The following is a 26,130-nucleotide window of genomic DNA, read 5'->3' on the forward strand; positions in this document are numbered from 1 at the left end:
CAAAGGAGTCTAGTTTAGGATTCTCTCCAAAATTACTTCAGTGAGGGGGAAGAAATGATTATTATTCAACAGATGGTACTGGGCTAGTTGAATAACTATTTGGAAGAAAATCAATTTAAATCATTTACTCATACTTGAAAGTGAATTCCAAAAGAACTGATAATTTAATACAGTTTTAAAGATCATGCCGTTATATATTAATCATGTTAAAGATGACTTTGCGATTTGGGTAATTAAGTTTCTTTTACCTATTCTTTCTATACTTCAAACTGTCTCCCATGATAACACACTATACCTTTATAACAGAGATTTTTTTTTTAAAGATTTTATTTATTTATTTGACAGAGAGAGAGAGAGCAAGAGCAGGAACACAAGCAGGGGGAGTGGGAGAGGGAGAGGCATGCTTCCCGCTGAGCAGGCAGCCCGACGTGGGGCTTGATCCCAGGACCCTGGCACCATGACCTGAGCCGAAGGCAGACGCTTAACGACTGAGACACCCAGACGCCCCTATATCAGAGATTTTAAAAGATAGTTCCCCCAACATCAAAAATGAATTTAATTTTAAACAACCAAGTGTTTCTGAACCTTGACTCAGATCAGTACATAAAATAAATTCAACATCGAAGCTGACAGTTATTAAAGTAAACATATACAGACATAAGAGCAAAAGTTAGAAAAAGCTGAATTTCCAAAAGAAGACTGGATGACATGTTGTTTTTAAGTAGGCTCCATGCCTAACTTGGGGCTTGAACTCACTGCCCTGAGGTTAAGAGTCGCATGCTCTACCGACTGAGCCAGCCAGGCACCCCTGGATGAAATGTTTTAAAATCATTAAAGAAAAGCCAGATCTATGTATTAACATGGAAAGACACTCAGATACAATTCTATTAACAGTGACCTTTAGGGAATAATTATAAAAGAATTTCACATTTTTAGTTGAATATTCCTAAAACTTTTGAATTTTTACCAAAAATGTTAGCTTATATAATAATTATTTATAGAAAGGAAATTTTAGGTAAAAATAGGGATATGTATGAAGATAAAGAAAGCTGTGGAAGAACAAGCACTGAGGTGCTGGCAAGCTGCTCTCTCTCTCGTTTCCCACTCTGATTTCTTCTTCCACTTTCAAGGACCCTTGTGATTATACTGGGCCCACTGAGATAATCCACGACAATCTCCTCCTTCTTAAGATCAGGTGATAAGCAACCTTAATTCCATCTGCAACCTTAATTCCTCTTTGCCATGTCACCTAACATATTCACAGATCCTCGCGGTCAGGATGCGGACATCTTTGGGGATGGGGTCATTACTCTGCCCACCACAATTCTGTAATAGTATGAAGTCTTTAAAAACAGCCACCTATTAAAAAACAGAAAAACCAACCACCTAATATATTTAACAGATACATGCTAAATAGGCCTAATGGATAACATAATTATTAAACAAAGTGAACCTAAAATATAAAAGAGTAAAATGAAATCCATCACCTTTTTCTCTTATGGATGAGGGCTCTTGGTAATTTATCTAAGAAATCTTTGTATAACCTAGGGTCATGAAGATTTTGTTCTGTTTTCTTCTCAAAGCTTAATAGTTTTAGGCCTTATATTTAGGCCTATGTTCCATTTTTAGGTTTTTATTTGGGTGGGGGATATAGATGTCTAATTGTTCCTGCATCATTTGTTGAAGAGACTGATACAAGCAATAATACTGATAACTTTCAGGGCGCCTGGGTGGCTCAGTCAGTTAAGAGTCGGACTCTTGATTTCGGGTCAGGTCATGATCTCAGGGTTGTGAGATGGAGCCCCACATCAGGCTCATGGAGCCTGCTTAAGATTCTCTCTCTCCCTCTGCCCCTCCCTGCCCTACCTGCATGCTCACGTGTGTGCTCTCTCGAGGGGAGGGGAAGGGAAGGGAAGGGATTGGGGGGGAAGGGAAGGGGAGGGGAAGGGAGGGAAGGGAAGGGAGGAAAGAATATTGGTAACTCTCAAATGCATGATGCTGAGTGGAAGAATCCAGACATAAGAGGCCACATACTACATAATTACACCTCTATGACATTCTGGAAAAGGCAAAACTATAACAGAGAGAAATGAAATCCGGGACTGCCAGGGACTAAGGAAGAGAAATGAGTACAAAGGGGCACAAGTCAACTTTTGGGGGTGATGAAAATACTCCATATATTGATTTTGGTGGCAGTTATGTAACTACATATATTTGTTAAAAGTCAAAGACCCACAGAACTAAAAAGGGTGAATTTTACTCTAAGTTCGTCTTTGAAAAAACATGACTTGAAAAATTATTCAATGACAAGATGAAAAAAGTATAATTTGTTTTGTAGGCTCCCAAATTTTCTGAATCCTAAAAATGTGAACTTAATGCAAGTTAAAAAGTAGCAACGAGGAGGGGGCCTGAGGGGTGGGCAAAATGGGTGAAGAGGATTAAGAGGTACAAACTTCCCATTCTAAAAATAAGTAAGTCACAGGGACAAAAAGCACAGCATAGGGAATATAGTCAATAATATTGTAATGCAGGGGCGCCTGGATGGCTCAGTTGGTTAAGCGTCTGCCTTCGGCTCAGGTCATGGTCCCAGGGTCCTGGGATCGAGCCCCGCCTCGGGCTCCCTGCTCTGCGGGAAGCCTGCTTCTCCCTGTCCCACTCCCCCTGCTTGTGTTCCCTCTCTCGCTGTCTCTCTGTCAAATAAATAAAATCTTTAAAAAATAATAATAATATTGTAATGCACTTATCATGGTGAGCATTTAATAATGCATATAATTGGGCACCTGGGTGGCTCAGTTGGTTGGGTGACTGCCTTCGGCTCAGGTCATGATCCTGGAGTCCCGGGATCGAGTCCCACATCGGGCTTCCTGCTCAGCAGGGAGTCTGCTTCTCCCTCTGACCCTCCCCCCTCTCATGTACTCTCTCTCTCTCATTCTGGCTCTCTCAAATAAATAAATCTTTAAAAAAAAGGTAATGTATATAATTATGGAATCACTATGCTGTATACCTGAAACTAATTTTTTATTGTATGTCAACTACAATTTAAAAAAAAAAAAAAAGGGTGCCTGGGTGGCTCAGATGGTTAAGCATCTGTCTTCAGCTCAGGTCATGATCCCAGGGTCCTGGGATTGAGTCCCGCATCGGGCTCCCTGCTAGGCGGGGAGCCTGCTTCTCCCTCTGCCTCTGCCTCTCTCTCTCTCTCTCTGACTCCCATGAATAAATAAATAAAACATTAAAAAAAAAAACTTTTTTGAAAGGAGCAAAGAGGGGCACCTGCCTGGCTCAATGGGTAGAGTACGTGACCCTTGATCTTGAGACGGTAAGTTTGTGCCCCATGTTGGGTGTAGAGCATACTTTAAAAAGAATAAAATAAGGGACGCCTGGGTGGCTCAGTTGATTAAGTGTCCGACTTTTGATTTTGGCTCAGGTCACAATCTCAGAATTGTGGGATCGAGCCCCGTGTCAGGCTCCATGCTCATATGGAGTCTGCTTGTCCCTCTCCTTGTGCTTGCCCCCCTCCCCACGCTCATGCACCCTCTCTCTCTTTCTCTCTCTCTCAAATACAGTCTTTTTTTTTTAAAGATTTTATTTATTTATTTGACAGAAAGAGACACAACGAGAGAGGGAACCCAAGTCAGGGAGAGGGAGAAACGGGCTTCCCGCTGAGCAGGGAGCCCAATGAGAGGCTTGATCCCAGGACCCTGGGATCATGACCTGAGCCGAAGGCAGATGCTTAACGACTGAGCCACCCAGGTGCCCCAATAAATAAAAGTCTTAAAAAAAAAAAAAGAATAAAATAAAAATAAATTTGGGGCACCTGGGTGGCTCAGATGGTTAGGAGTCTGCCTTCGGCTTGGGTCATGACCCCGGGGTCCTGGGATCGAGCCCCACATTGGGCTCCTGGCTCGGCGGGGAGCCTGCTTCTCCCTCTGCCTCTCTCCCTGCTCATGCGCTCTCTCTCTCTCTCCCTCTGTGTCTCAAATGAATAAATAAAATCTTAAAATAAAATAAAAATAAAAATAAATTAAAAATAAAAAGCAAAGGTGGAAAACTACACAGTCATTCCCAGATTCCCGTACCCTACTGCCCCTGCTCACAAATAAAAGGGAAGAAAGCAACAGAGTGAGTACTAAATAAGGTATTACCCAATAGCCACAGACTAACTTTTCAGGCTAGGGACCTAATGATTTAACCAATATAACAAACAAACAAAAAGCTAAGTCTAAGAAAAATAATCAACAAAAAAATATTTACCTTTGGAGTCAGCATTTGGGAACAGCCTGTTCCATGGCACCTTATTTTTGTGTGGAAGAGAAAGCAAGTAGTTTCTAGCTTTTAAATTTATTATACAGTTCAGGTCTTCCTGTGATGGGGATCCAAGAATACCTACAAGATAAAATAATTAGCTGTTAATTATCCACACCCAAGTAGACTGACCTTTTGGCTGCGGGGCACAATGGGCCCTAATAATTGTTTTCTCACCATCTCCCCATGCTTACCTTTCTTAAAAGTTTTTAGAAGGATCCTTAATATTTGGAATCAAGCAAGATTACAAACTCTTAAGTTACGGAGCTGTCAGAACTATTCTAGTTTCATAAAGTGACTCTTATGTAAACTGTGGCAGGTGAACTGAGTAAATCTAGCCCTAAAATGTTCGGTAACCTTACCCAGAATGTGGTTCAGCTGGTCGAGATAATGCTTCCCCGGGAAGATGGGCCTGTTGGACAGCATCTCTGCCAGAATGCAGCCTACAGACCAAATATCAATGGACTTGGTATAGCCCTGTAGTGGGAAGGGAGAAAAGATGGAGAATGGTATGTAATGTTACCGGAAACAGTGAGATCCTCCTACAGGACAGGTACGTGGCTGACAGGAATTTTACCTTCTCCTTTGGCTCTATAATTCAGAAATAAGAGAGTGTGCAGATACACATAATAATTTGGCTTTCTTATAAGTTGTTGGACAACCAAGATTACGTGATTTTATTTCTCTCTTCAAAGTTGATTAGCTTATTAATAAATGAGAATTTCCAAAGTATACTTCATTCCTTTTCTCAAATGATTTGAAAGAAAGCATCCTTATAAACTGAAGCTGGAAAAAGGAAAAAACATTAACAGCCCTTGCTTTAGGACATCTGTGGCCTATTTATTCATTCTGAAAACCTAGAAACCAACTCAAAAAAAGAGGCACTGCTATACTTCCATAATATCTTTATGCATTTTGCAAATCATTTGCAAAAAAGTCAGGCTGAAAACCCATGATCTCTAGCGGGGGGGAGGAGGGGGGTAGTGTGTGCTGGTTCCATCATATTTTACCAATCTGTATTTCTTGTCTTCTTTTTCTATTCAATTTTCAGATATACTTTTTCTTTTAAAGGAATTCTGTGAAAAGACTTGGAATAATTATCTAAATCATACAATAGTGTAAAAAAAGATAGCTCTCCAAGGAGTATAAGTTGAATTTTATGGAAAATGTTAGGTATAGTGATAAATGAACAGAGAAAAAAACTTCAGCCAAATATTAAAGTTTAGAGAAACATAGTGAAAAATCAACACAGAATGAACAGATCTGCAGCTATGATAAACTGGAGTTGAATTTCAAGATAATTATTCCCCAAATTTTTGTAATCCAGAATAGCTTTTGCTTTGAGCCAAAACTAAATAAAGAGGAACATTTAAAACACACACACAGGGGCGCCTGGGTGGCTCAGTCGTTAAGCGTCTGCCTTTGGCTCAGGTCATGATCCCAGGGTCCTGGGATTGAGCCCCGTGTCGGGCTGCCTGCTCCGCAGGAGGCCTGCTTCTCCTTCTCCTACTCCCCCTGCTTGTGTTCCCTCTCTCGCTGTGTCTCTCTCTGTCAAATAAATAAAATCTCAAAATCAATCAATCAATCAATCAATCACACAAAATAACTAAAAGGAACCAGGGCTCCCTGGAGAAATGGCTGCTCCAAGTCTGGGACAGGGAACATATTACGAGGTAAGCCTAGAGTGTCTAGTGCCACAAAGTAAGGAAGTGCTCAACATAAGTGGGGACATGTCACAGTGGCTCCCATTAGAAAACCTGGGACAATTTGAACATCAAATACAGAATGTTAGCTATGGAACTGAAGCCACTGAATAAGATAACCATGAATTAATAAATGGAGAGAACTAAAACAAAGAAGGAACGACAGAGCTACAAAATCAATGGATGGTAAAAAGTAGTGATTGAAAGTATGATGAAGATAACTTACACAATCTTAAGGTATTTTCCCACAAATTCCTACTCACCTAATAATTATTACCATAATTATCACCATTACATGGTGGAGAACCGGAGGACACCATTTAACCAAAATATCTACATGAATTTCACCAATGCGGACATAAACTATCTATGCCTCTTGATACAATACACTGAGAAAAAAATATTGTTTCTGTGGTACTCATGCCCAGAATACATGACACAAAACTGAGGTGCATTCTACAAAACCGCCACCTGTACCCTTCCAAAGGATCAAGGTCAAGAAAGGCCGAGGAATTATTTCAGATTGAAAGAGACTATAGAAACAACACAATGTGTGAGCCTGGAGTAGGGGGAGAAAAGCTATAAAGATTACTGGGGGGCGCCTGGGTGGCTCAGTTGGTTAAGCGACTGCCTTCGGCTCAGGTCATGATCCTGGAGTCCCGGGATCAAGTCCCGCATCGGGCTCCCTGCTCAGCGGGGAGTCTGCTTCTCCCTCTGACCCTCTTCCCTCTCGTGCTCTCTATCTCTCATTCTCTCTCTCTCTCTAATAAATAAATTCTTTAAAAAAAAAAGATTACTGGGACAATATCCAAAATCCAAATATAAATAATACATTAGATATTGGATCAGTGTTACATTTCCCACCTTTTTTTTTTCTTTTTAATTTCTCACTTTTGATTACTACACCATGGTCACATTAGGAATATCCTTCTTCTATGGCAGGGTTTCTCAACCTTGGCACTGCTGACATTTTGGGCTGGATAAGCCTTTGCTCTGAGGGCCATCCCGTGTGCCGTAGGACGTTTAACATCATCTCTGACCTGTAACTACTTTTTTTTTTGAAGATTTTATTTATTTATTTGAGAGAGAGAGAATGAGAGATAGAAAGCACGAGAGGGAAGAGGGTCAAAGGGAGAAGCAGACTCCCTGCTGAGCAGGGAGCCTGATGTGGGACTCGATCCCGGGACTCCAGGATCATGACCTGAGCCGAAGGCAGTCGCTTAACCAACTGAGCCACCCAGGCGCCCGACCTGTAACTACTTGATGCCAGTAGGTAGCATTCCTCTCCCCGTTGTGACAACCGAATATGTCTCCAAACACTGCCAGATGTCCTCAGGAACATGAGAAACACTGTTCTAAAGAAATACATGCTGAAATGCTTAGGGGTAAAGGGGCACAACTACAATTTACTCTCACATGATTCAGAGGGAAAAAAATCTACACATGTATACAGAGAGAATGATACAACAAACAAGACAAAGGATAAAGAACTGGTGAGTCTGAATCTGAGGTGAAGTTCTAGCCAGCAGTTCTTCCAGGTGGTCCAGAGCCCCGTGGCTTCCCTCTAAGGATCTGAGGGGTGACACTACTTTTGTACTACTAAGGTGTTTTCCTTTTCATTCATTCTCTCACAAGCGCACAAGAGATTTTTCCAGAGGCTACACAACATGTGACGATACTGTACAGGAAATATAACAATATCTGGAAGATCTGCTTAACTCCGTGAACCAGTATTTTCCAAATGCTAAATATTATAAAACCAAGCATCAGTGAATGTGAGGTAGACCAGTGGGTTTTAATAAGACTGTACAAAAAGTTCAGTGGCATGGTTTCAGATTCCACAATGAACCTTTCATTTTGTTGAGCTTCACTGTAATATTAAAAAGGAAAAGTCACAAGTAGCTGTAAAGACTACTAACATACTCCCTTTCCCAATTACGTATCTATGTGAAGACTCTTCTTCACGGATTTAAACCCAAACAACCTACTGGACAGACGGAGTGCAGAACTGGGCAAGAGTCCAGCAACAGTCTATTAGACTCCATGAAATTTGAAAAATGAAAACAATGTCACTCTTCTAACTAAAATGTTTTTGTTGTGGAAAGTAAACATACTTTTTTATGAAAAATACTTGTGTTAACAAGCAGTACCTTTATTACTATTATTTAGATATTAAAACTTTGTAAAAATTTCAGTGTTAATTTCCATATAGTAAATACTGATGGATATAACCCCACATAAACAATCTTGCTTAGGGTCTTTAATACTTTTTTTTTTTAAAAGATTTTATTTATTTATTTGACAGAGAGAGAGACAGCGAGAGAGGGAACACAAGCAGGGGGAGTGGGAGAGGGAGAAGCAGGCTTCCTGCCGAGCAGGGAGCCCGATGTGGGGCTCGATCCCAGGACCCTGAGATCATGACCTGAGCTGAAGGCAGACGCTTAACGACTGAGCCACCCAGGCGCCCGATACTTTTTTTTTTTTTTTAAGATATATTTTTTTATCTTAGAGAAAGCGTGTGTGAGCGAGCAGGGAGGAGGGGCAGAGGGACAGAGTCCCAAGCAGACTCCACGCTGAGTGCAGAGCCCGATACGGGGCTTGATCCCACGACCCTCAGGATCATGACCTGAGCTGAAACCAAGAGTCAGACGCTTAACCTACTGAGCCACCCAGGAACCCCTAATCTTTGATACTTTTTTTTTTTTTAAGATTTTATTTATTTATTTGACAGAGAGAGACAGCAAGAGAGGGAACACAAGCAGGGGGTAGTGGGAGAGGGAGAAACAGGCTTCCCCCCAGGCAGGGAGACCGATGTGGGACTCGATCCCAGGACCCTGAGACCATGACCTGAGCTGAAGGCAGATGCTTAACGACTGAGCCACCCAGGTGCCCCTCTTTGATACTTTTTAAGAGAGTGAAGGAATGTTGGGGCTCAAATATTTGAGAACCACTGCCTTATACTTTTCTTGCAAGCTGAAAAGTCTATGAAAATGTTACAAATACACACACAGCACTCTAGCCAAAATGGGGACAACATGAGTATAAAAATAAAAACATGATAATGGACAGCACGTATTTCACGAGTCCCTAATAATGTTTTTAAAAACAAAGGTGGGAGGGGCGCCTGGGTGGTGCAGTCGGTTAAGTGTCGGACTCCTGGTTTTGTCTCAGGTTGTGATCTCGGGGTCATGAGATTAAGCCCTGCATTGGGCTCCCCACTCACTCAGTGGTGAGTCGGCTTCCTCTCTCCCTCTGCCCAACCCCCTTCTTGTGCACACTCTTTCTCTAAAATGACTAAATCTTTAAAAAAAAAAAAAAAAAGTGGGAGACAGGAAGAGAAAGAAAAAAATGGAAAGCTCTTCATATAAGAATGGCAGTGAATTAACGTAGAAAGAATACGACTGGAAAATCACCATTTTGCAACCCCCAATATAATGATAGAGGCAAGGGGTCATCAAGGGGTAAACCAGCAGGGTAAGACTGCTGGGAAACAGGAGCTCCATATACATGAGTTCCAAGAATCCATGGGGTTCTTGCCAGAAAAATGTGACCTAAATCTAATCATAAGGAACCAATCTGTACTCTGCAAAGTATTCAATGTCATGAAGAAGACAGGAAGGGCGGGAGGACTATTCTAGAGTGAGCACAATGCATGAAACATGAATTAGATCACAGACTGAAAATAAAACAGAAACAGCTGTAAAATACTTTTGGGTGGGATGACTGGGATGTCACGAAGTTAATGCTGATTGTCTCAGTGTGCTAAGGGTACTAGGGCTGTGGGGAAAGAACACCCTCTGCCTTTAATGAGTATTAGTACGGCCCAAAGGGTCTAGAAGTCAAGTCTTAGTTTATGTTGGTGAAGTGTCAGAAGGTTTGACCAAAGGGAAGAGAGAAGAAGGCAGAGAGGCAGGCAGAGATAGCCAGGGAAGGAGTAGTAAGGTGTTAACAGCTGGTAAACCCAGGGAAAGGGTGTAAGGGCGTTCACTGTACTCTCAATTCTTTAGGGGTTTGAAAATGTTCTAAATTAATAAAAAGAAAAAAATGAATATGGTCCTACAAGTAACATTTTCAGGCTAGAGGTGCTGTAAATAAAAAGAATTCGCACTCAGTTATTACAGTTAACTCTACAAGCAGGAAGTGCTGGGCACCTTGTAGAACACAGAGGCCATCCTGTTTGGTTATTTCCCCTCCAGAGGGTGAAGACAGTGGAGTCATCTCAAGTCGGGATGGAGGCTGCAGGGCCACCAAGGAACCAGGATAAAAAGCACACTGTCAGCTCTCCTTTACAACTGGCAGGCACAGCGTGCGCACACACACACACACGCAAATGCTTCTGGTTTGGAATGGCTGTCACATGGCCAGTCCAAAGAAAGAACCTACTATTTGGGATTATGTGTAATACAGAATTATGAGAATCAACATGGCATTTTCTTCTTTGAAACATCTGTTATACTACATCCTTCTTTATAATGGAATTTATTTTAATGCAATTCTTTTATAACTAAACTGAACAAATGTATATCAAGAATAACTAACTGCTTTAAACAAATTCCATTTCCTCACAAAGCAACTTAGTGTTTATCTCAAGCCCTTCTATTTATAAAGGATGGAGGAAGAGAGTGAAGCCCATGGGCTCACGAATTCCCTTAAAGCTTCTTGGGTCGATTTCTGGTTCCTAGATCTGAGACACAAGGCCCAATGCCTACTTTTATTGCTTTTCTTCAGGTATCTTAACATTACATTAACAACAGATGGTGTTGAAGAAGGTCATCATAACGCCATGACTCCCAGCTGATCCTTGAGCTGGACCCCGGCAATAGGAAGCTCCTCACCCCCTCCTCTATCCGTGGAATATGCGCTCTGCCCAGCGTTCCCGCAGCAGGAGCCATTTTCAAGGATGTAGCCTTGAAAGAATAGATGTTTTTGTGACCACCTGGGCAGTATATGTGACTGAGCCCAGTTAAGGCTTCTATATAAACTTTTAAGGCTTGGCAGATGAGTACCAAGACTTACCTTGTGACTGCCCAAGACAAGCCTTGTAATAAGTTCCCTTACATATTAAGACTGCCACTACCAATCTGGAGTGGTCTTCCTCTTCAGGTTTTCTTTGCCCACCTAGTACTGGGGGTAGTTTGCAAACCAAGAGATGGAATTAAGTTCAAAATCTCCTAATTTTGAGATACTAGATATAGAAGTATATTGGGTCCACTTACTTTCTTAAATCTGGCACTTCATTCAATACTATTTGCAAATGATATATTAAAAATACTGAATCTCAATCTCCACAGCAGTCCTCAATGATTGCCACCTGGCTCATAAACCTAACAAAGATGTCATACTTCACTTTTTCTTGCTTTTATAAATTTATTCAATCATTTCTTACAACCAAGACACAGATATTGTTAGAAATGTTTGCCTCCCACCTGTATGTACTCTCCACAGCCACTCTGAGATGTAGAGGTGCATTTGGAAGCAGGACTACCATATAATTTTGAAAGAATCCATAGTAGTTCCTATTCTTTCCACACCTACGTTTTTTTATTTTTTATTTTTTATTGTCACACCTACGTTTTCTTCAAACTACGGTGTAATTTTGCTGAAGAGACATTCTTCACTACCAGATAAATCTGACCTTTATAACAGCGCTGGTCCACCTTCAGAAAAAATATGCACTATCAGATAACCTCTAACCTACCCAGCGGGCACTCAGCTGTGGCAGCAGCAGGTGTAAGAGCTGCCATAGGTAGGACTTCAGGGAAGTTGACCAAGGACTAGGACACAGACAATGTATTGTTAACAGCGACAAGACAGGCACGCCCCCCCAGCTCTACAACACATCAGCACTACTCTGGCAGAGGTAGAGAGGCCAGATCCCAGGGCCCAGAAGGTCGATGCTGAACTGGAGATTAAGACAACAGCTTGGTTCTGGCCGGACAGGTCAAGCCTCAACCTAGTAGACACAGGCTTACTGAGAGGGAGGCTTACTGCAACACACATCCAAAGTTCTTTTGCTTCTTGTTTTTTTTATGCAAACCTCTGATCCTTACCTTGGAATTCAACATAATTTCCGGAGCCCTGTACCAACGTGTGGCTACATACTCTGTCAGGAATCCTGTGTGATCATGGTCCGGATCTGCAACGCGGGCCAAGCCAAAGTCACAGATCTAAGAGAGAAAAAAATGGGACACCTTAGAGACTCTAATAAAATTAATCTCAAAACATCCTAAAAATAAAAAAGATAATAGCAATAATGATGATGATGAGCAGTTGCTGCCATTACTATGTGGCAGAAGCTTCGCTGGGAATTCTATATACTCATTCTTATATAATCCTTACAACCACCTGGAAGGCCGTGATGACCATCCAACAGGCTGGAGACGAGGAACAGGCTGGAGGAGCCTGTTAAGAGGCAGCCTCATCTTTCATTATCTACTTATCCCACAGAAATCTTGCCTAGGTAACTTGACAAAAACTGTTCTGGGTAAAAATAAAGTCATCAGAAACTGCCCAGGGTCATTTCTTGGGCCGACTCCTGCCGGCCCCTTGACGATTAACACTGCTAGATCCGCTCCTTGACCTGCACTTGCCTCGTTCCTCCAGATTTCACTTCCTGTCATTCTTCCACCTGTTCCACAAATGCAGGTACCTCCAAAGATTCTTCCCACCTCCTTCTCTTCCATGTAGTCAAATCCACTCCCAAAGCCTTACAAGAGGTTTCATACACTGAAGATGAGTTTATTTTTTAAGGTTTCATTTATTTAACAGAGACAGAGAGAGCGCACAAGCAGGTGGAACAGCAGAGGAAGAGGGAGAAGCAGGCTCTCCACTAAGCAGGGAGCCCAATGCAGGGCTCTATCCCAGGACCCTGGGATCATGACCCGAGCCAAAGGCAGACACCCAACTGACTGGGCCACTCAGGTGCCCTGAAGATGATTTTTTTTTAGGTAAATATCCAGCTTCTAATTTCTCCTGACTCACAAAAGTACCCGCTGGCTATCCAATAGTTTGGTGCTACTCCAGACTCCAACAACACATATAAAATTTAACTATAATATACAGTTGACTCTTGAAGAATATGGGTTTAAACTATGCAAGTCTGCTCACACATTACTTTTTCTCCAATAAATATACTGGAAAACTTTTTGGAGATTTGCAACAATCTGAAAAAACTCACAGATGAACTGTGTAGCCTAGAAATACCCAAAAAAATTAAATTAGGTATTATTGCAGGAATACAGTGTATAATACGTATGACATACAAAATATGTTAATTGACTTGATGTTGTTGGTTAAAGTTCCTGGTCAATAGAAGGCTATTAAACTTGGGAGGAGTCAGTTATATGCAGATTTTTTATTGTGTGTGTGTGGGGGGGCGGGTGTTGGTGCCCCATATCCCTGTGTTGTTCAAGGGTCAACTGTACTTAGACTCATACAATTGGAGGATATTTTAATTCCTTGGCATCTGGAGAACTAACTTGAGAAAGAGAGAGACATGTTAATAAAGACAGGCCAGAGTATAGGACAAAGCAGCCTGGAAAACAGACTGTTTTGGAGCCTTACTGCTCTAATTCAGTTAAGAAATGGTAAGAGCCTGGGCTCAGGCCATAAAAATGGAGACAAGAAAAGGACACGCTTAAGAGATATTCATAGGACTTAAATGGACATCGATCTTCGCTTAAATACCCCAGAGGTGGGTGTCTCAACTCAACTTCAGAAAGCTCCCATCCACCTCACAAATGTCTTCCTCTAGCCTTGGACACCGACATCACCATATAGTGCCTCTGATCCCACAGGTCCTGCAACAGATTTCAACTATACCACTCATCAGGAAGAGTTATGTATTTGTGGCTGCACAATTCCCACCAACTTACTGTGTCTTCAAAAGAAGCAAATGTCATATCTGCTTGCCACTTACTCTATGAAAGGCCATTTCCTATGTGTACTGAGTCACCTGGTGAGGAAACCCTGGGTCCTGCTCCGTAGCTCTGATGCTAACTCTGGCCACTGTACTCCCCTAACTTCGGTCTGTTAACTTCCACCATAAGCACCACCATCACCTTTCAAAGCTGGCTTGCTTGCTGATGCCATTACACTCCCAAAAGTTACGGGCCTGTCAGAGGACCTGGTTGATGTATGACCATAACCTTTTATGCGGGATCACAGTAAGTTCTAACTTTGGCCTGGCTGATCTTGAGGTTTTCAATGTACCTGGCACCCTGTTTGTTTCTTTCAAGCCCTTTCTACCAATTCCAGTGACACCAACTGCAGGAAGGCTTCCTAGTAATCATGCCCAGGAGGCTCATGCAACATAGTCCTCTTTGGCATGACTTCCAACTCAGAGAAACAACTATTGATGATTTCTTCTTACATCTGGAGGCAAGTCCTCTAAGCCATTCCGAGCTATCACCTGCCACGTTGCCCTACCACCAATTCATTTTAATTCTGTGGCTTGAACTCTTCAATATATCTGTGACACATAGTTTCTCTTTTTAGGGCTAACACTTCATCTGATTCAAATTCAACCAAAGTTTACCATTCAGTCCGCCCTCTGTTGTATAAATGGACACCTAAAAGCCACATTTTGAATTGTACAGACAAGAAATACTGCATCTTGTCAGCAGAGCAAAACCATCACAAACCCCAGACCATGGCCAAAGATCCTTCATCGCCCCCATGCCTGGTATGACAGAGACTGGATGGGTCCAGACTTGATACACAGCTTTTCATGGGCTAGCTGAATAAAAAAATAAGTCCCAGAGAGATTTAGAGAGCCAGATATAAGAAATTCACATATGAGGGAGGCCATGTATTGAAGCTGATGTTTCCATGCTCCTCTCGGAGTGTGGACAAAGAAATGGAAGCTGTTTTAGATGGGGTGGTTAGATTCCTAAATAACTACAAAGACGTAGGATAAGTGGAATAACTATGGCAGATTTATTTTCTAAAAAGGGACACATCATTATAACCCAATCCTCCATGCTCTTCTTTTAAGGTCTTTGAACTTGTATCAAGAGGGTAGGATCTATCTTCCCTCCTCTTGAATCTGGGCAAACCTTTATAACAGCTTGAACTAAGAGAACATAGCAGAAGCGATACTATGTGACTTCAGAGGTTACATCATAAAATGCAACATGACTTCCACCTGGCTCTCTCTCTACTGGGGTACCTGGAACCTTCTGCCCACCTCAGGAGGAAACCGACACGTGGGCTATACGTGGGTGTTCCAGGTGACAGCCAGTATCAACTGCCAGGTACACAAGAGGATACCAGCCCCTACCTTTGCATCTTCTAGCTGAGATCCAGACATAAGAGCAGAAACCCGTCATCACTGCTACCCCTTGACTAAATTCCTGACCCACAGAAACTATGAGCTAATACATGATTATTCTTGTTTCAGACCACTACCTTTTCAGGTGATTTGTTACAGAGCAAGAAACAGCTAATACAGTGGTAGTGGACACAGTGCTTGTGCTGAGACAGGCACTCTCCGAGGAGGCCCCACTGAAGTGATACTGAGCCACTGAAGAAAATATGCCAACCACAGAAAGACCTGGGGAAAGCCAGAGCAAGGCCCTAAAATATCTAGCTGAGCAAATGTGAGGGGCAGAGGTGGCAACTAGACCTGAAACCTCCTAAAACAGCTCTTGAATTGACTGCTTCCACATCTCAACTGCCATGGCCTTAATTGAGATTCAGTTTAGTTTGTCTGGAATTAGGGAGACTAGCTTGGTTACCCACCTGCAAGCTAATTCATCCTCTAAATTCCTGCCTAAACGTTGTTTCTAAAATATAAGTCACCTTTCTGTCTCAAAAATCAGATGCTTAACCAACTGAACCACCCACATGCCCTGAAACCCAAATTACTTAAGTGTAACCTTCAAGACCATTCACATGGTGCCACCAAACTACCTTCCTGATCTCTTCTCTCCCACCATCTTCTCTGCCCACATCTGCTCCTAGTGACTCCACACTATACCTGCTTTTATGACCTAACTGTGCAATGACCTCTCCACTGAGTGCCCTATCCATGCCATTCCCTTACCCTAAACCCAGCTTGAAAGTTACCCTTTCTGAGAAGTTTCCCAGAATCAAACACCCCCCCCAAGAACTGACTGCTCACTTTTCTAAACTCCAATACTTTTTTTTTTTTTAAGATTTTATTTATTTATTTATTTGACAGAGAGACACAGTGAGAGAGGGAACACAAGCAGGGGGGAGTGGGAGAGGGAGAAGCAGGCTTCCTGCTGAGCAGGGAGCCCAATGCAGGGCTCAATCCCAGGACCCTGGATCATGACCTGAGCCGAAGGCAGATGCTTAACGACTGAGCCACCCAGGTGCCCCTAAACTCCTCTAATACTTTGTTAGACACATATAAGAAATATATCTAATAATATCTAATAATAATAATAATATAATGGGGTAGAAATACATCCCACAATCCCTGATAGTTAGCTGTGCATATGCCTATCTCCCCAGCTAAAAGAGAATCAACTCCCTAGAAAAAGGCAGCACTTGACTGATCTGTTATTCCTAAATGTCACATACATGGTGGACACTTGATGTTTGGTCAATAAATGACTTACTTTATATGTTTAGAGGAAGCACAACAACTGGGGTGGATTAATTGGCACAGACTCTAGTGGTGATCATTTTTCACAATATCTGAATTACTGATAATCTTTTAAAAAATAAAAATCAGGGGCGCCTGGGTGGCTCAGTTGGTTGGGCAACTGCCTTCGGCTCAGGTCATGATCCTGGAGTCCCGGGATCGAGTCCCACATCGGGCTCCCTGCTCAGCGAGGGGCCTGCTTCTCCCTCTAACCCTCCCCACTCTCATGTACTCTTCTCTCTCTCTCATTCTCACTCTCTCAAAAATAAATAATAAATAAATCTTAAAAAAAAAAATAAATAAATAAAAATCAGGGTACAGTTACCAGGGTTAAAATCTTATGTTAAACAACATTAGTAAAATTACACCAAAGTGGCAATATTGAGGAAGGAAAAATTAGTAACTGGAATTCCTAGTATTCCTTCACTAGGAAGGACAATATAACCTCTCATGCTGAATGCTGCAATATAGCTATTTCTTTAAGATTAAAACTAAATGGGGGCACCTGAGTGGCTGAGTTGGTTAAGCGACTGCCTTCGGCTCAGGTCGTGATCCTGGAGTCCCGGGATCGAGTCCCACATCGGGCTCCCTGCTCAGCAGGGAGTCTATTTCTCCCTCTGACCCTCTTCCCTCTCATGCTCTCTCTCATTCTCTCTCTCTCATATAGATAAATAAAAATCTTTAAAAAAAAAAAACCTAAATGTGCAGTTGTTCTTCCTCATCCTCTCCCTGCAGGAAATCCAGTCCAAAAGCCCTTAAGGGGGAGGTCATGTGACATAAGGATCTCTGTGGGGTTGGGAGAACCGCAGTGGCCCACGGGGGTATGATGCACCCAAGCAGAGGTAAGAGGGAACTCCAGGATCACGGCATGGTCTAGGTGTGAGATGAAGAGGGAATTCATGTGGGGAGGCAGCAGCAGCCCACGTAGGGTCTGAGAGTCTGAGCAAAGTGAGCAGAGGATCCACGAATTATACTGTATAAACCAATTATTTCATTGGAAGTTACAAAATGGTGATTTTTCTAGTTTTGTTATTTGTTCTGCATTAACTAGCTGGCATTCTTTTTAAAGAGCCATTGTTCATCAACTGGAGCTATTTACGCTGATGCACAAATCCTATTGGAAAGACAGGAAAAACGTTTCATCCCTTTCCTTTAGCGACTGATTTTCAGAACAGTGAGTCGGTATAAGGGCTACCTTATTTTATTACTTGTATCCCCCATGCCTAGTACAGGACACAGAAAAAGCAGGTTCTCAAAAGTTATTGGTTACAATTTAAAAAATAAAGAGAGATATGTGGGGTTTAGACCTCTAAAAGATTTCACAACTCCATTCACAGTCATCAATGAAAAGCTCGTATGATTTAAAAAAACAGACAAAAAAAGGGGCACCTGGGTGGCTCAGTCATTAAGCGTCTGCCTTCGGCTCAGGTCATGATCCCAGGGTCCTGGGATCGAGCCCCGCATCGGGCTCCCTGCTCAGCGGGAGGCCTGCTTCTCCCTCTCCCACTCCCCCTGCTTGTGATCCCTCTCTCGCTATGTCTCTCTGTCAAATAAATAAATACAATCTTAAAAAAAAAAAAAACACCACAACATTGAAGGCTAGCCATATTTACATGGCAATGACTAAAAACTGTGAAGGCTACAAAATAAAAAAAATATTCATTATAATTCCATACAAAGGAAGGTATGGACAAGTAGCATATGGTATAAGAAACATAAACTGACTTCCAGCAAAGACAGGTTTCATTTCCTATCTTCCAGAGTCCTTCCCAGGCATAACCCGAACTAATTAACACTGTGATCCTAGCACCCTGGGACTCCAGTTGGGATTTCTGTGGGCTCTGTCTAGCAAGCATCAAGGACACAGAGTGCTAGAGACCTCATTCCCCTGGTAGTTCCACTAGAAATATGCTAGCAGAATCTCCAAATAGGATCTATAATCCTTGTGTTTCTGTGGCCCTGAGAAATAAAATAGGAGTCTACAAGAGAGGCTCCCAGAGGGGTTCTAAGAGGTCAACATCTACTTATCTCAGGGCTTCAAATAACAAGTGCAAAGCATGTTTATGGAAGTGAGAAAGAAATCTTACTGCTGTTGGCCTTGACTAGTACGAAAGTCAAAAGTTAAAAGTCTAAAGACATTAATAACAGCTGATATCCCAAGGGCTCAAGAGAAAGAAATACTTTAGTAAGAGAAGCCATGGAAGGGGCGCCTGGGTGGCTCAGTCGGTTAAGCGGCTGCCTTCGGCTCAGGTCATGATCCCAGGGTCCTGGGATCGAGTCCCACATCAGGTTCCTGGCTCAGCAGGAGGCCTGCTTCTCCCTCTCCCTCTCCCTCTGCCTCTCTCCCTGCTCATGCTCTCTCCCTCTCTCTATCTCTGTGTCTCAAATGAATAAATAAAATCTTAAAAAAAAAAAAGCCATGGAAAAAGGAAGAAATGACATGACTATCTACTTGAAAATTCAAAAAACCCTAAATAACAAGAGGTAAGATCACCGGTTACAAACTTTCTAGGCACGGGGGCCTGTAGTACAGGTACCATGGTCACCCCAGGGTACTGAGGATGTGATGGATATACAGTGATTTCAGGGCTCAAGCAAGAAAGACCCTTTTCCTCACTGGTGCTCTCTCAACCCGCATATATGCAACTAAACTGCCACTGTATCCTGACCCACCTTTGGGACATGCTCACCATGACAAATCAGAGATGACATACCATACTCATCATTACAATGAGATTCTCTCCTGAATATTTATGCCCATGTAAATGACGCACACCCCATATGTACATTTCAAAATGTGGGTGAATTGTACCACTGTAAATATCTAAATTATCCTATTGTGTTTCTGGATCTCTGTGTTATACTGGGTTTTGAAAACAATACATGGATTGTACAGATGGCCAACAACACAGATCTATCAACGTGGGTGTAAATTTTGGTGAGTATGAATAAAATGGCCCTAGGTAAAGACAAACTCACAAATAGTGAACAGACAACAAAGTAGTCTGGTTCTGTTTGTTTTCTTCTTAAGGATGAGCATTTTCAAACAGAAGTTAGGAGTCAACTTTTCCCAAAAATATTACATACTGAAAATACTGATTGAGAATGTTTCTCTAAAAACAAACAAAAGCAATCTATCATAACAGAGTTGTGGTAAGAAATAGAAAGAAAAAAGAACTAGGAGACATAAAAATACCATAATTTTTCAAGAAAATCACTAACAGTCAATGAAGTGTGACCATTCCTACCAACAGCTTCATTCCTTTTGTGCCCACCTGGCTTTCAGTTGCAGATCCATGGGAAAGGATCTGGTTACGCCCCATAAAAGACATGAATCTAACTTTGTAGGATCCCAAGAGGTGACAGAGTCCAACCGAACTGTATCTAATGTAGGAAGCTACCCTTTACCACATCTCACAGAATGTTGGTCACCCTGTTTCAGACACTCAATGATAGTGACTAAGCTGACCGACCACCTGGTGACAGAACCCATTGCTTTTTTTTAGACAGTTCCAGAAAGTTCTCCAAGATCTACCTCCAACCAACAGCTCCAGCTTAGCCTCAATGACTTCCTATTACTCATCCAAAGCTGCAGCCACACAAAGCAGGCCTCAGTGTTTATGCACTAATCCCTTAACTTACTTCCCTTTCTGTTGTTCCTTTTGCCTACTATGATACTCTTTGCCCAACACAGCCACTCCCTTACTGAAAGCCTGCCCATCTCTAAAGGACCAGCATGGACACCACCTGCTTCCTGATGCCTCTCAAAGCCAGAACTAACCCACTTCTCTCCTTTGCATTTGTATACTATTCTTTTCAGTATCTCAGTTACAGCAGATATTATATTACAGCAGATATAAACAATCATCTATCGTTTATCAGACTTCTGATCTATCAGTTTTCAGATTGCAGGGGGAGACATTCCTCCCTCTCCCTTGCCAGGTATTCCCTAAGGGCTTCTCACAAGAATGTCTGTTAAACTGAAGTCCAAGAAATGATCACTGCTATACATCTAAATGCACTTTTTAAATAGCTTTGAGATATAATTCACATACCATATAATTCACCCACTTAAGGTATACAATTCAATGGTTTTGATATTATACTCACAGGGTACACAACCATTACCACCATCTAATTTTAGAATATTTTTGTAACCACAGAAGAAATCTTGTATCTATTAGCAGTCTCCCCATTCCTCCCCAATCCTACCTGCCTAGGATTTTATTTTACCCACTTTCTGTGCTACAGATTTATCTATTCTGGACATTTCATGTAAATAGAACCACGTAATATGTAGTCTTTTATGACTGACTTCTTTCACTTACATAATAATTTTCTGAAGTTCATCCACATTGTAGCATGTATCAGTACTCCATTCCTTTTTATTCCATTATATGGATCTACCATATGTTATTTATTCATCATCAAATGGGCATTCAAATTGTTTCCACTTTTGGACTATTATGCTACTTTAGATTACTTGTATGCTAGTTTTTGTGTGGACATATTTTCATTTTACTTAGGAGTGAACTCCTCACCAACACTTATCATCTGACTTTTTGATTATAGCCATCCTAGTATGTATAAATTGGTATCTCATTGTGGTTTTGATCTGCATTACCTGACTTATGATACCAAACATTTTTCACGTACTTACTGGCCATTTGCATAACTTTTTTAGAAAAATGTCCATTCAGATCCTTTGCCGAATATTAAACTGGTCTATTTATCTTTTATTGTTGAGTTATAAGAGTTTTTCATACATTCTACATGTAAGTCTCTTATCAGATACATGATTTACAAATATTTTCTCTCATTTTGTGGGTTGTCTTTTCACTTGATGGTTTACTCTGTAACACAGGTTCCTAATCGAGATGAAATCAATTTTTTTCCCCTTTAGTTGCTTGTGCTTTTGGTGTCATGTCTAATAGGATCTGTCTAATGCAAGACTGCGAAGACTCACTCCTAGGTTTTTGAAGCCTATTCTAGTTTAGCTCTTAAATTTAGGTCTTTAGGGGCACCTGGGTGCTCAGTTGGTTAAGCAGCATCCAACTTCAGCACAGGGTCCTGGGACTGGCTGGCAACTGGCTCCACACTCAGCAGGGAGTCCGCTCGTCCCTCTCCCTCCCCTTTTGCCCCTACCCTGGCTCATACGCATGCATGCGTGCACATGTGCTTGCTCTCTCAAATTAAAAAAAATTTTTAAGCTTTTATTTATATATATATATATTTGACAGAGAGAGAGAGAGAGCACAAGAGAGCACAAGCAAGGGGAGTGGCAGAGGGAGAGAGAGTGGCAGAGGGAGAGGGAGAAGCAGGCTCCCCACTGAGCAGGGAGCCTGATGCTGCTGGGCTCAATCCCAGGACCTGGGATCATGACCTGAGCCAAAGGCAGACGCTTAATCGACTGAACCACCCAGGCGCCCCTCAAATTAAAATCTTAAAAAGAAATTTTTAGGTCTTTGATCTGTTTTGTGTTAATTTTTATACATGGTATGAGCGTATATACAGTTGTCCCAGCACTTCAATCATTTGTTAAAAAGAATGATCTTGGCCCTCTCACCAAAAATCAGTTATCATAAACATACAGGTTTATTTATTAACTCCCAATTTTATTTCATTGATCTATATGCCCCACTCTTATACCAATATCAGTGTCTTGATTACTATAGTTTTGTAGTAAGTTTTGAAATCAAGAAGTGTAATAAGTCCTCCAATTTTGTTTTTTCATAAGATGATTTTGGCTATTTTGGGTCTTTTGAATTTCCATATGCATTTCAGGACCAGTCTGTCCATATCTGCAAAAAAGCCACCTAGAGCTTTGTCAGGGATCACACTTACTGTGTAGATCAATTTGGGGGAGCTCTGCCTTCTAAACAGTATTAAGTCTTGCAATCCAGACATTGGATATCTTTACATTTATCTAGGTCTTCTTGCATTTTTGTAAGATTTTGTTTATTGGGACGCCTGGGTGGCTCAGTCGGTTAAGCGTCTGCCTTCGGCTCAGGTCATGATCCCGGGGTCCTGGGATCGAGTCCCACATCGGGCTCCCTGCTCAGCGGGGAGCCTGCTTCTCCCTCTGCCTACCACTCCCCCTGCTTGTGTGCTTTCTGTCTCTCTCTCTCTGACAAATAAATAAATAAAATCTTTAAAAAAAAAAGATTTTTTTTTATTTATTTGACAGAGAGATAGCGAGAGCAGGAACACAAGCAGGGGGAGTGGGAGAGGGAGAAGCAGGCCTCCGGCCGAGCAGGGAGCCCGATGCAGGGCTCGATCTCAGGACCCCAGGATCATGACCTGAGCCGAAGGCAGACGCCCAAAGACTGTGCCACCCAGGTGCCCCGTCTTCTTGCATTTTTATTAGATGAATCCACATCCCTTCATATCTAATCCATCCTTAGATTTCCCTCCTTGTTTAGCTCTGCTACTATTAAAATAGAAATATATGTATGCAAATGCCGCCCATTTTTAAGAGAACTCTGAGGACTGTAAGGATCTAGGGTTCTCCTATTTATTGGGAATGTCTTAGGTACTAAAGTCATTAAGGTTAAGTTTTCTGCTATTTTCTGAGTGTTCTTTGTATAAAATTTATTGAAGAAAAAGGTTACCAATGATTTTTTTAACCTATACATAATGCACATGATCCTGCTTTTATATATGTAAGCATAAATTACACATATATGTAAGAGAATAGCAAGAACTTTGGAAGGAAATATACCAATATGTTATAGTGGTTACCTCTGGAGAGGAAGGAACAATTGGATGGAGAAGAAGAGGACTAGCACTTCCTACTTGCATAGGGGAGGGCATAAACATGTCTTCATGTATTTCTGGTATGATTTTAAATATGAGTAACAATATAAATATGCTCCAGTGAAAGAGTTTTTTCCAACATATATCACCCTAGGAGTAAGTAACCTGGCCGACCTTGAGATCGCAGGTGGTGTTGAGCAGCAGGTTGGAAGGTTTGAGGTCACGGTGCAGTACATTAGCTGAATGGATATATTTTAACCCTCTGAGGATCTGGTAAAGAAAATAGCAGATATGGTCGTTGCTGAGGTGTTGCGTCTTCAAGAGCTTGTAGAGATCTGTTTCCATGAGGTCCTGTACTATATATCTGTTTAGACAGGTTAAGGTAACAAATATCTGGTTACACTTAGCAAAGTACACTGAAATCAAAATGAACCCTCTCCCCAAACAGTCCATTATTATATCATGAGAAGTGTAAGGAAAATGAGAAACTGTTGAAAACTTGGTATACACGTCTATGGAAGAAATCTAAAATAGTTAACCCCCCCTTTTTTTTTAAGATTTTATTTATTTATTTGAGAGAGAGATACACAGCGAGAGAGGGAGCACAAGCAGGGGGAGTGGGAGAGGGAGAAGCAGGCTTCCCGCAGAGCAGGGAGCCCGATGCGGGGCTCGATCCCAGCACCCTGGGATCATGACCTGAGCCAAAGGCAGACACTTAACAACTGAGCCACCCAGGAGCCCCTAGTTAACCCCTTCTTAGGTCCTATGAAACAGGCATTAATATCTACCTGATGTGACCAATAATAGGCCTAGACTGAGATGAGACATGCTGTTATGGAAATACTGGCTAATCTTTAAGTCTCAACCTCCTAGTCCACCATCAACAAAACCTCTCCAAGGATTACTGCAAAGGGCTTTTAAAACCTTTGGAAATACAGCCCTAGAACACATCGCTACTAAATTCAGCCTTCTATGTGCTTGACTCTTCAATTAAGGTTAAGAACCTAAATAAATGAGAGTATTGGGAAGTCATGCTAAGAGGCTCATGCTGGTTTTGCTCCTCTTGCTTTCTTTCTTAGATCTGTGTATCTAAGCCACCTAGAATTTTATCTGTGGCTGACTTCCTTCTTACAGAAATTAAATTCTAAAACTCTTTAGCTTTAACTTCACCAGATTATTATTTCATTAACAGTGTTTTTGCATTTCTCTTATTCATTTCTGTGTAAATATTATTGTAAGTCCTTTATAGATTCATGCTAGATAAGACACAGTATGGGATTCAGAGGAAACAGAAATTGAAAACTTATCATCTTGAAAGAGACTTGATTTTCCTAGTAAAAGGTAAAGGAGGACAACAGGTGGTAGCAGCAGGAGGCATTTCACTTAAAATAACACTACAACTTGGTAACAGGGCTGTTTAAAAATGGAAAGGGCTGCCTAGAGACAGTGAGCTGCCTATCCCTAGAGGGGCAGAATGCAAACTGGGAAAACTGGTAGGAATGCTGTACTAGCCCGAATAGTAACTTTTCTCTGGCAAACCCTCTTCAGTATACTTAATGCTTCTATCTTTCAAATGCAGTCTTTAATCAGGCAGCATCCTCTGGACCTGCTTAGTCCAGATTTCTAAATGTTGCTGACAGTTAATAACATAATTTCAGAGCTGAGTCAGCTTTAAAGATGATGAAGGCCAGGCTAGTACCTTAATTCTTAAGATGAGAAAAGAGCCCTAGAGGTGAATGACATTGTCTAAGATCAGGATAGTCTGGATTTGACCAGGTGATATCCAGGGCACCCTCTTTCTTAGTCTACTGTTCATTCCTTCTCTTTTTACCATAACAAACCATACCTTGAATGGAAAAAACATGACTGGAAATGGTGTTAAGATTTTTCCATAACTACACTTAAACAAAATCTTTACTGAAATGGACAGAGAAAATACTGGATTTGCTAAAAGACACTAAGAATAGTTACTGACAACTGAAAAAATGAATCAAAGAAAAAAATTATACAAGTCTTCTAGTAAATAGCAAGCAGATTATAATTTCCCCTTTAATGTGCTTTATATACTTTTCCTTTACTCTGATAAATCCAGGTATTTCAAGTTACAGTTCCTAAACAAGGTGACCAATCAGTGGAGTCAGCTGTCTGAAAAGGATACACATCTTTCATTTGCTCGATGGTTGGTGCTCGAATAATATCATTGATTCCAATGATGTTCTCATGTCTGAAGCGCAGTAAGATTTTTATCTCCCTCAGGGTTCTCTGGCAGTAGGTCTGGTGTTCAAAAGGACTGATTTTCTTGATAGCTACTCGAACTTTGTTGACATTATCATAAGCAGAGCTAAAAAAAAAAAATGGAAGAAGAGAGAGATGGCATTTAGAATAGTTTGGGAACATCTTGGCAGAAAGAATAAAAATCAGTAAAGTATTAAATGTTTAGTACTCTGGGTAAATACTTGTTTCATACACATGAAGGCAGCATGTATATTATCCACAAAAAAGCCTCAAGGTAGGAAGGATGCAGCCGGTGCAATGCAGCACATACTAAAATCTCAAACTTAAGAGGGCCCAGCCCTGGTAAATGTGTGGATGCCCACTGTCTTAAGTCCAGGAACATGGTTTTATGTCACACACACATGCACAAAACATTTTCCCAGTTTTTAACAGCAACTGCATTTTGGTGAGAGTAATCATTTCTGTCTCCAAAACAACTTCCTATTGTTGTATTAGATTCCTCTGACTCAGCAGAAACAGTCA

At 41.5% G+C, this 26,130-nt stretch overlaps 1 protein-coding gene across 1 annotated transcript in view; it reads right to left on the minus strand.

Annotated features, from left to right (window-relative positions):
- Positions 1-26,130, minus strand: part of MAPK1 (mitogen-activated protein kinase 1) — a 110,124-nt gene that overhangs the window by 20,697 nt on the left and 63,297 nt on the right. Inside the window, exons 2-6 of the mRNA XM_028095516.2 lie at positions 25,532-25,714; positions 23,548-23,737; positions 12,056-12,172; positions 4,665-4,779; positions 4,252-4,383 (exon numbers count right to left, since the gene is read on the minus strand). Of these exons, the coding sequence (XP_027951317.1) occupies positions 4,252-4,383; positions 4,665-4,779; positions 12,056-12,172; positions 23,548-23,737; positions 25,532-25,714 (737 nt within the window). The remainder of the gene's footprint in view (positions 1-4,251; positions 4,384-4,664; positions 4,780-12,055; positions 12,173-23,547; positions 23,738-25,531; positions 25,715-26,130) is intronic.

The sequence above is a fragment of the Eumetopias jubatus genome, unplaced genomic scaffold (assembly GCF_037043125.1).
Source record: "Eumetopias jubatus isolate StellerSeaLion01/CBP00866 unplaced genomic scaffold, mEumJub1_p1.0 scaffold_16, whole genome shotgun sequence".
In the NCBI taxonomy this organism is placed as follows: domain Eukaryota; kingdom Metazoa; phylum Chordata; class Mammalia; order Carnivora; family Otariidae; genus Eumetopias; species Eumetopias jubatus.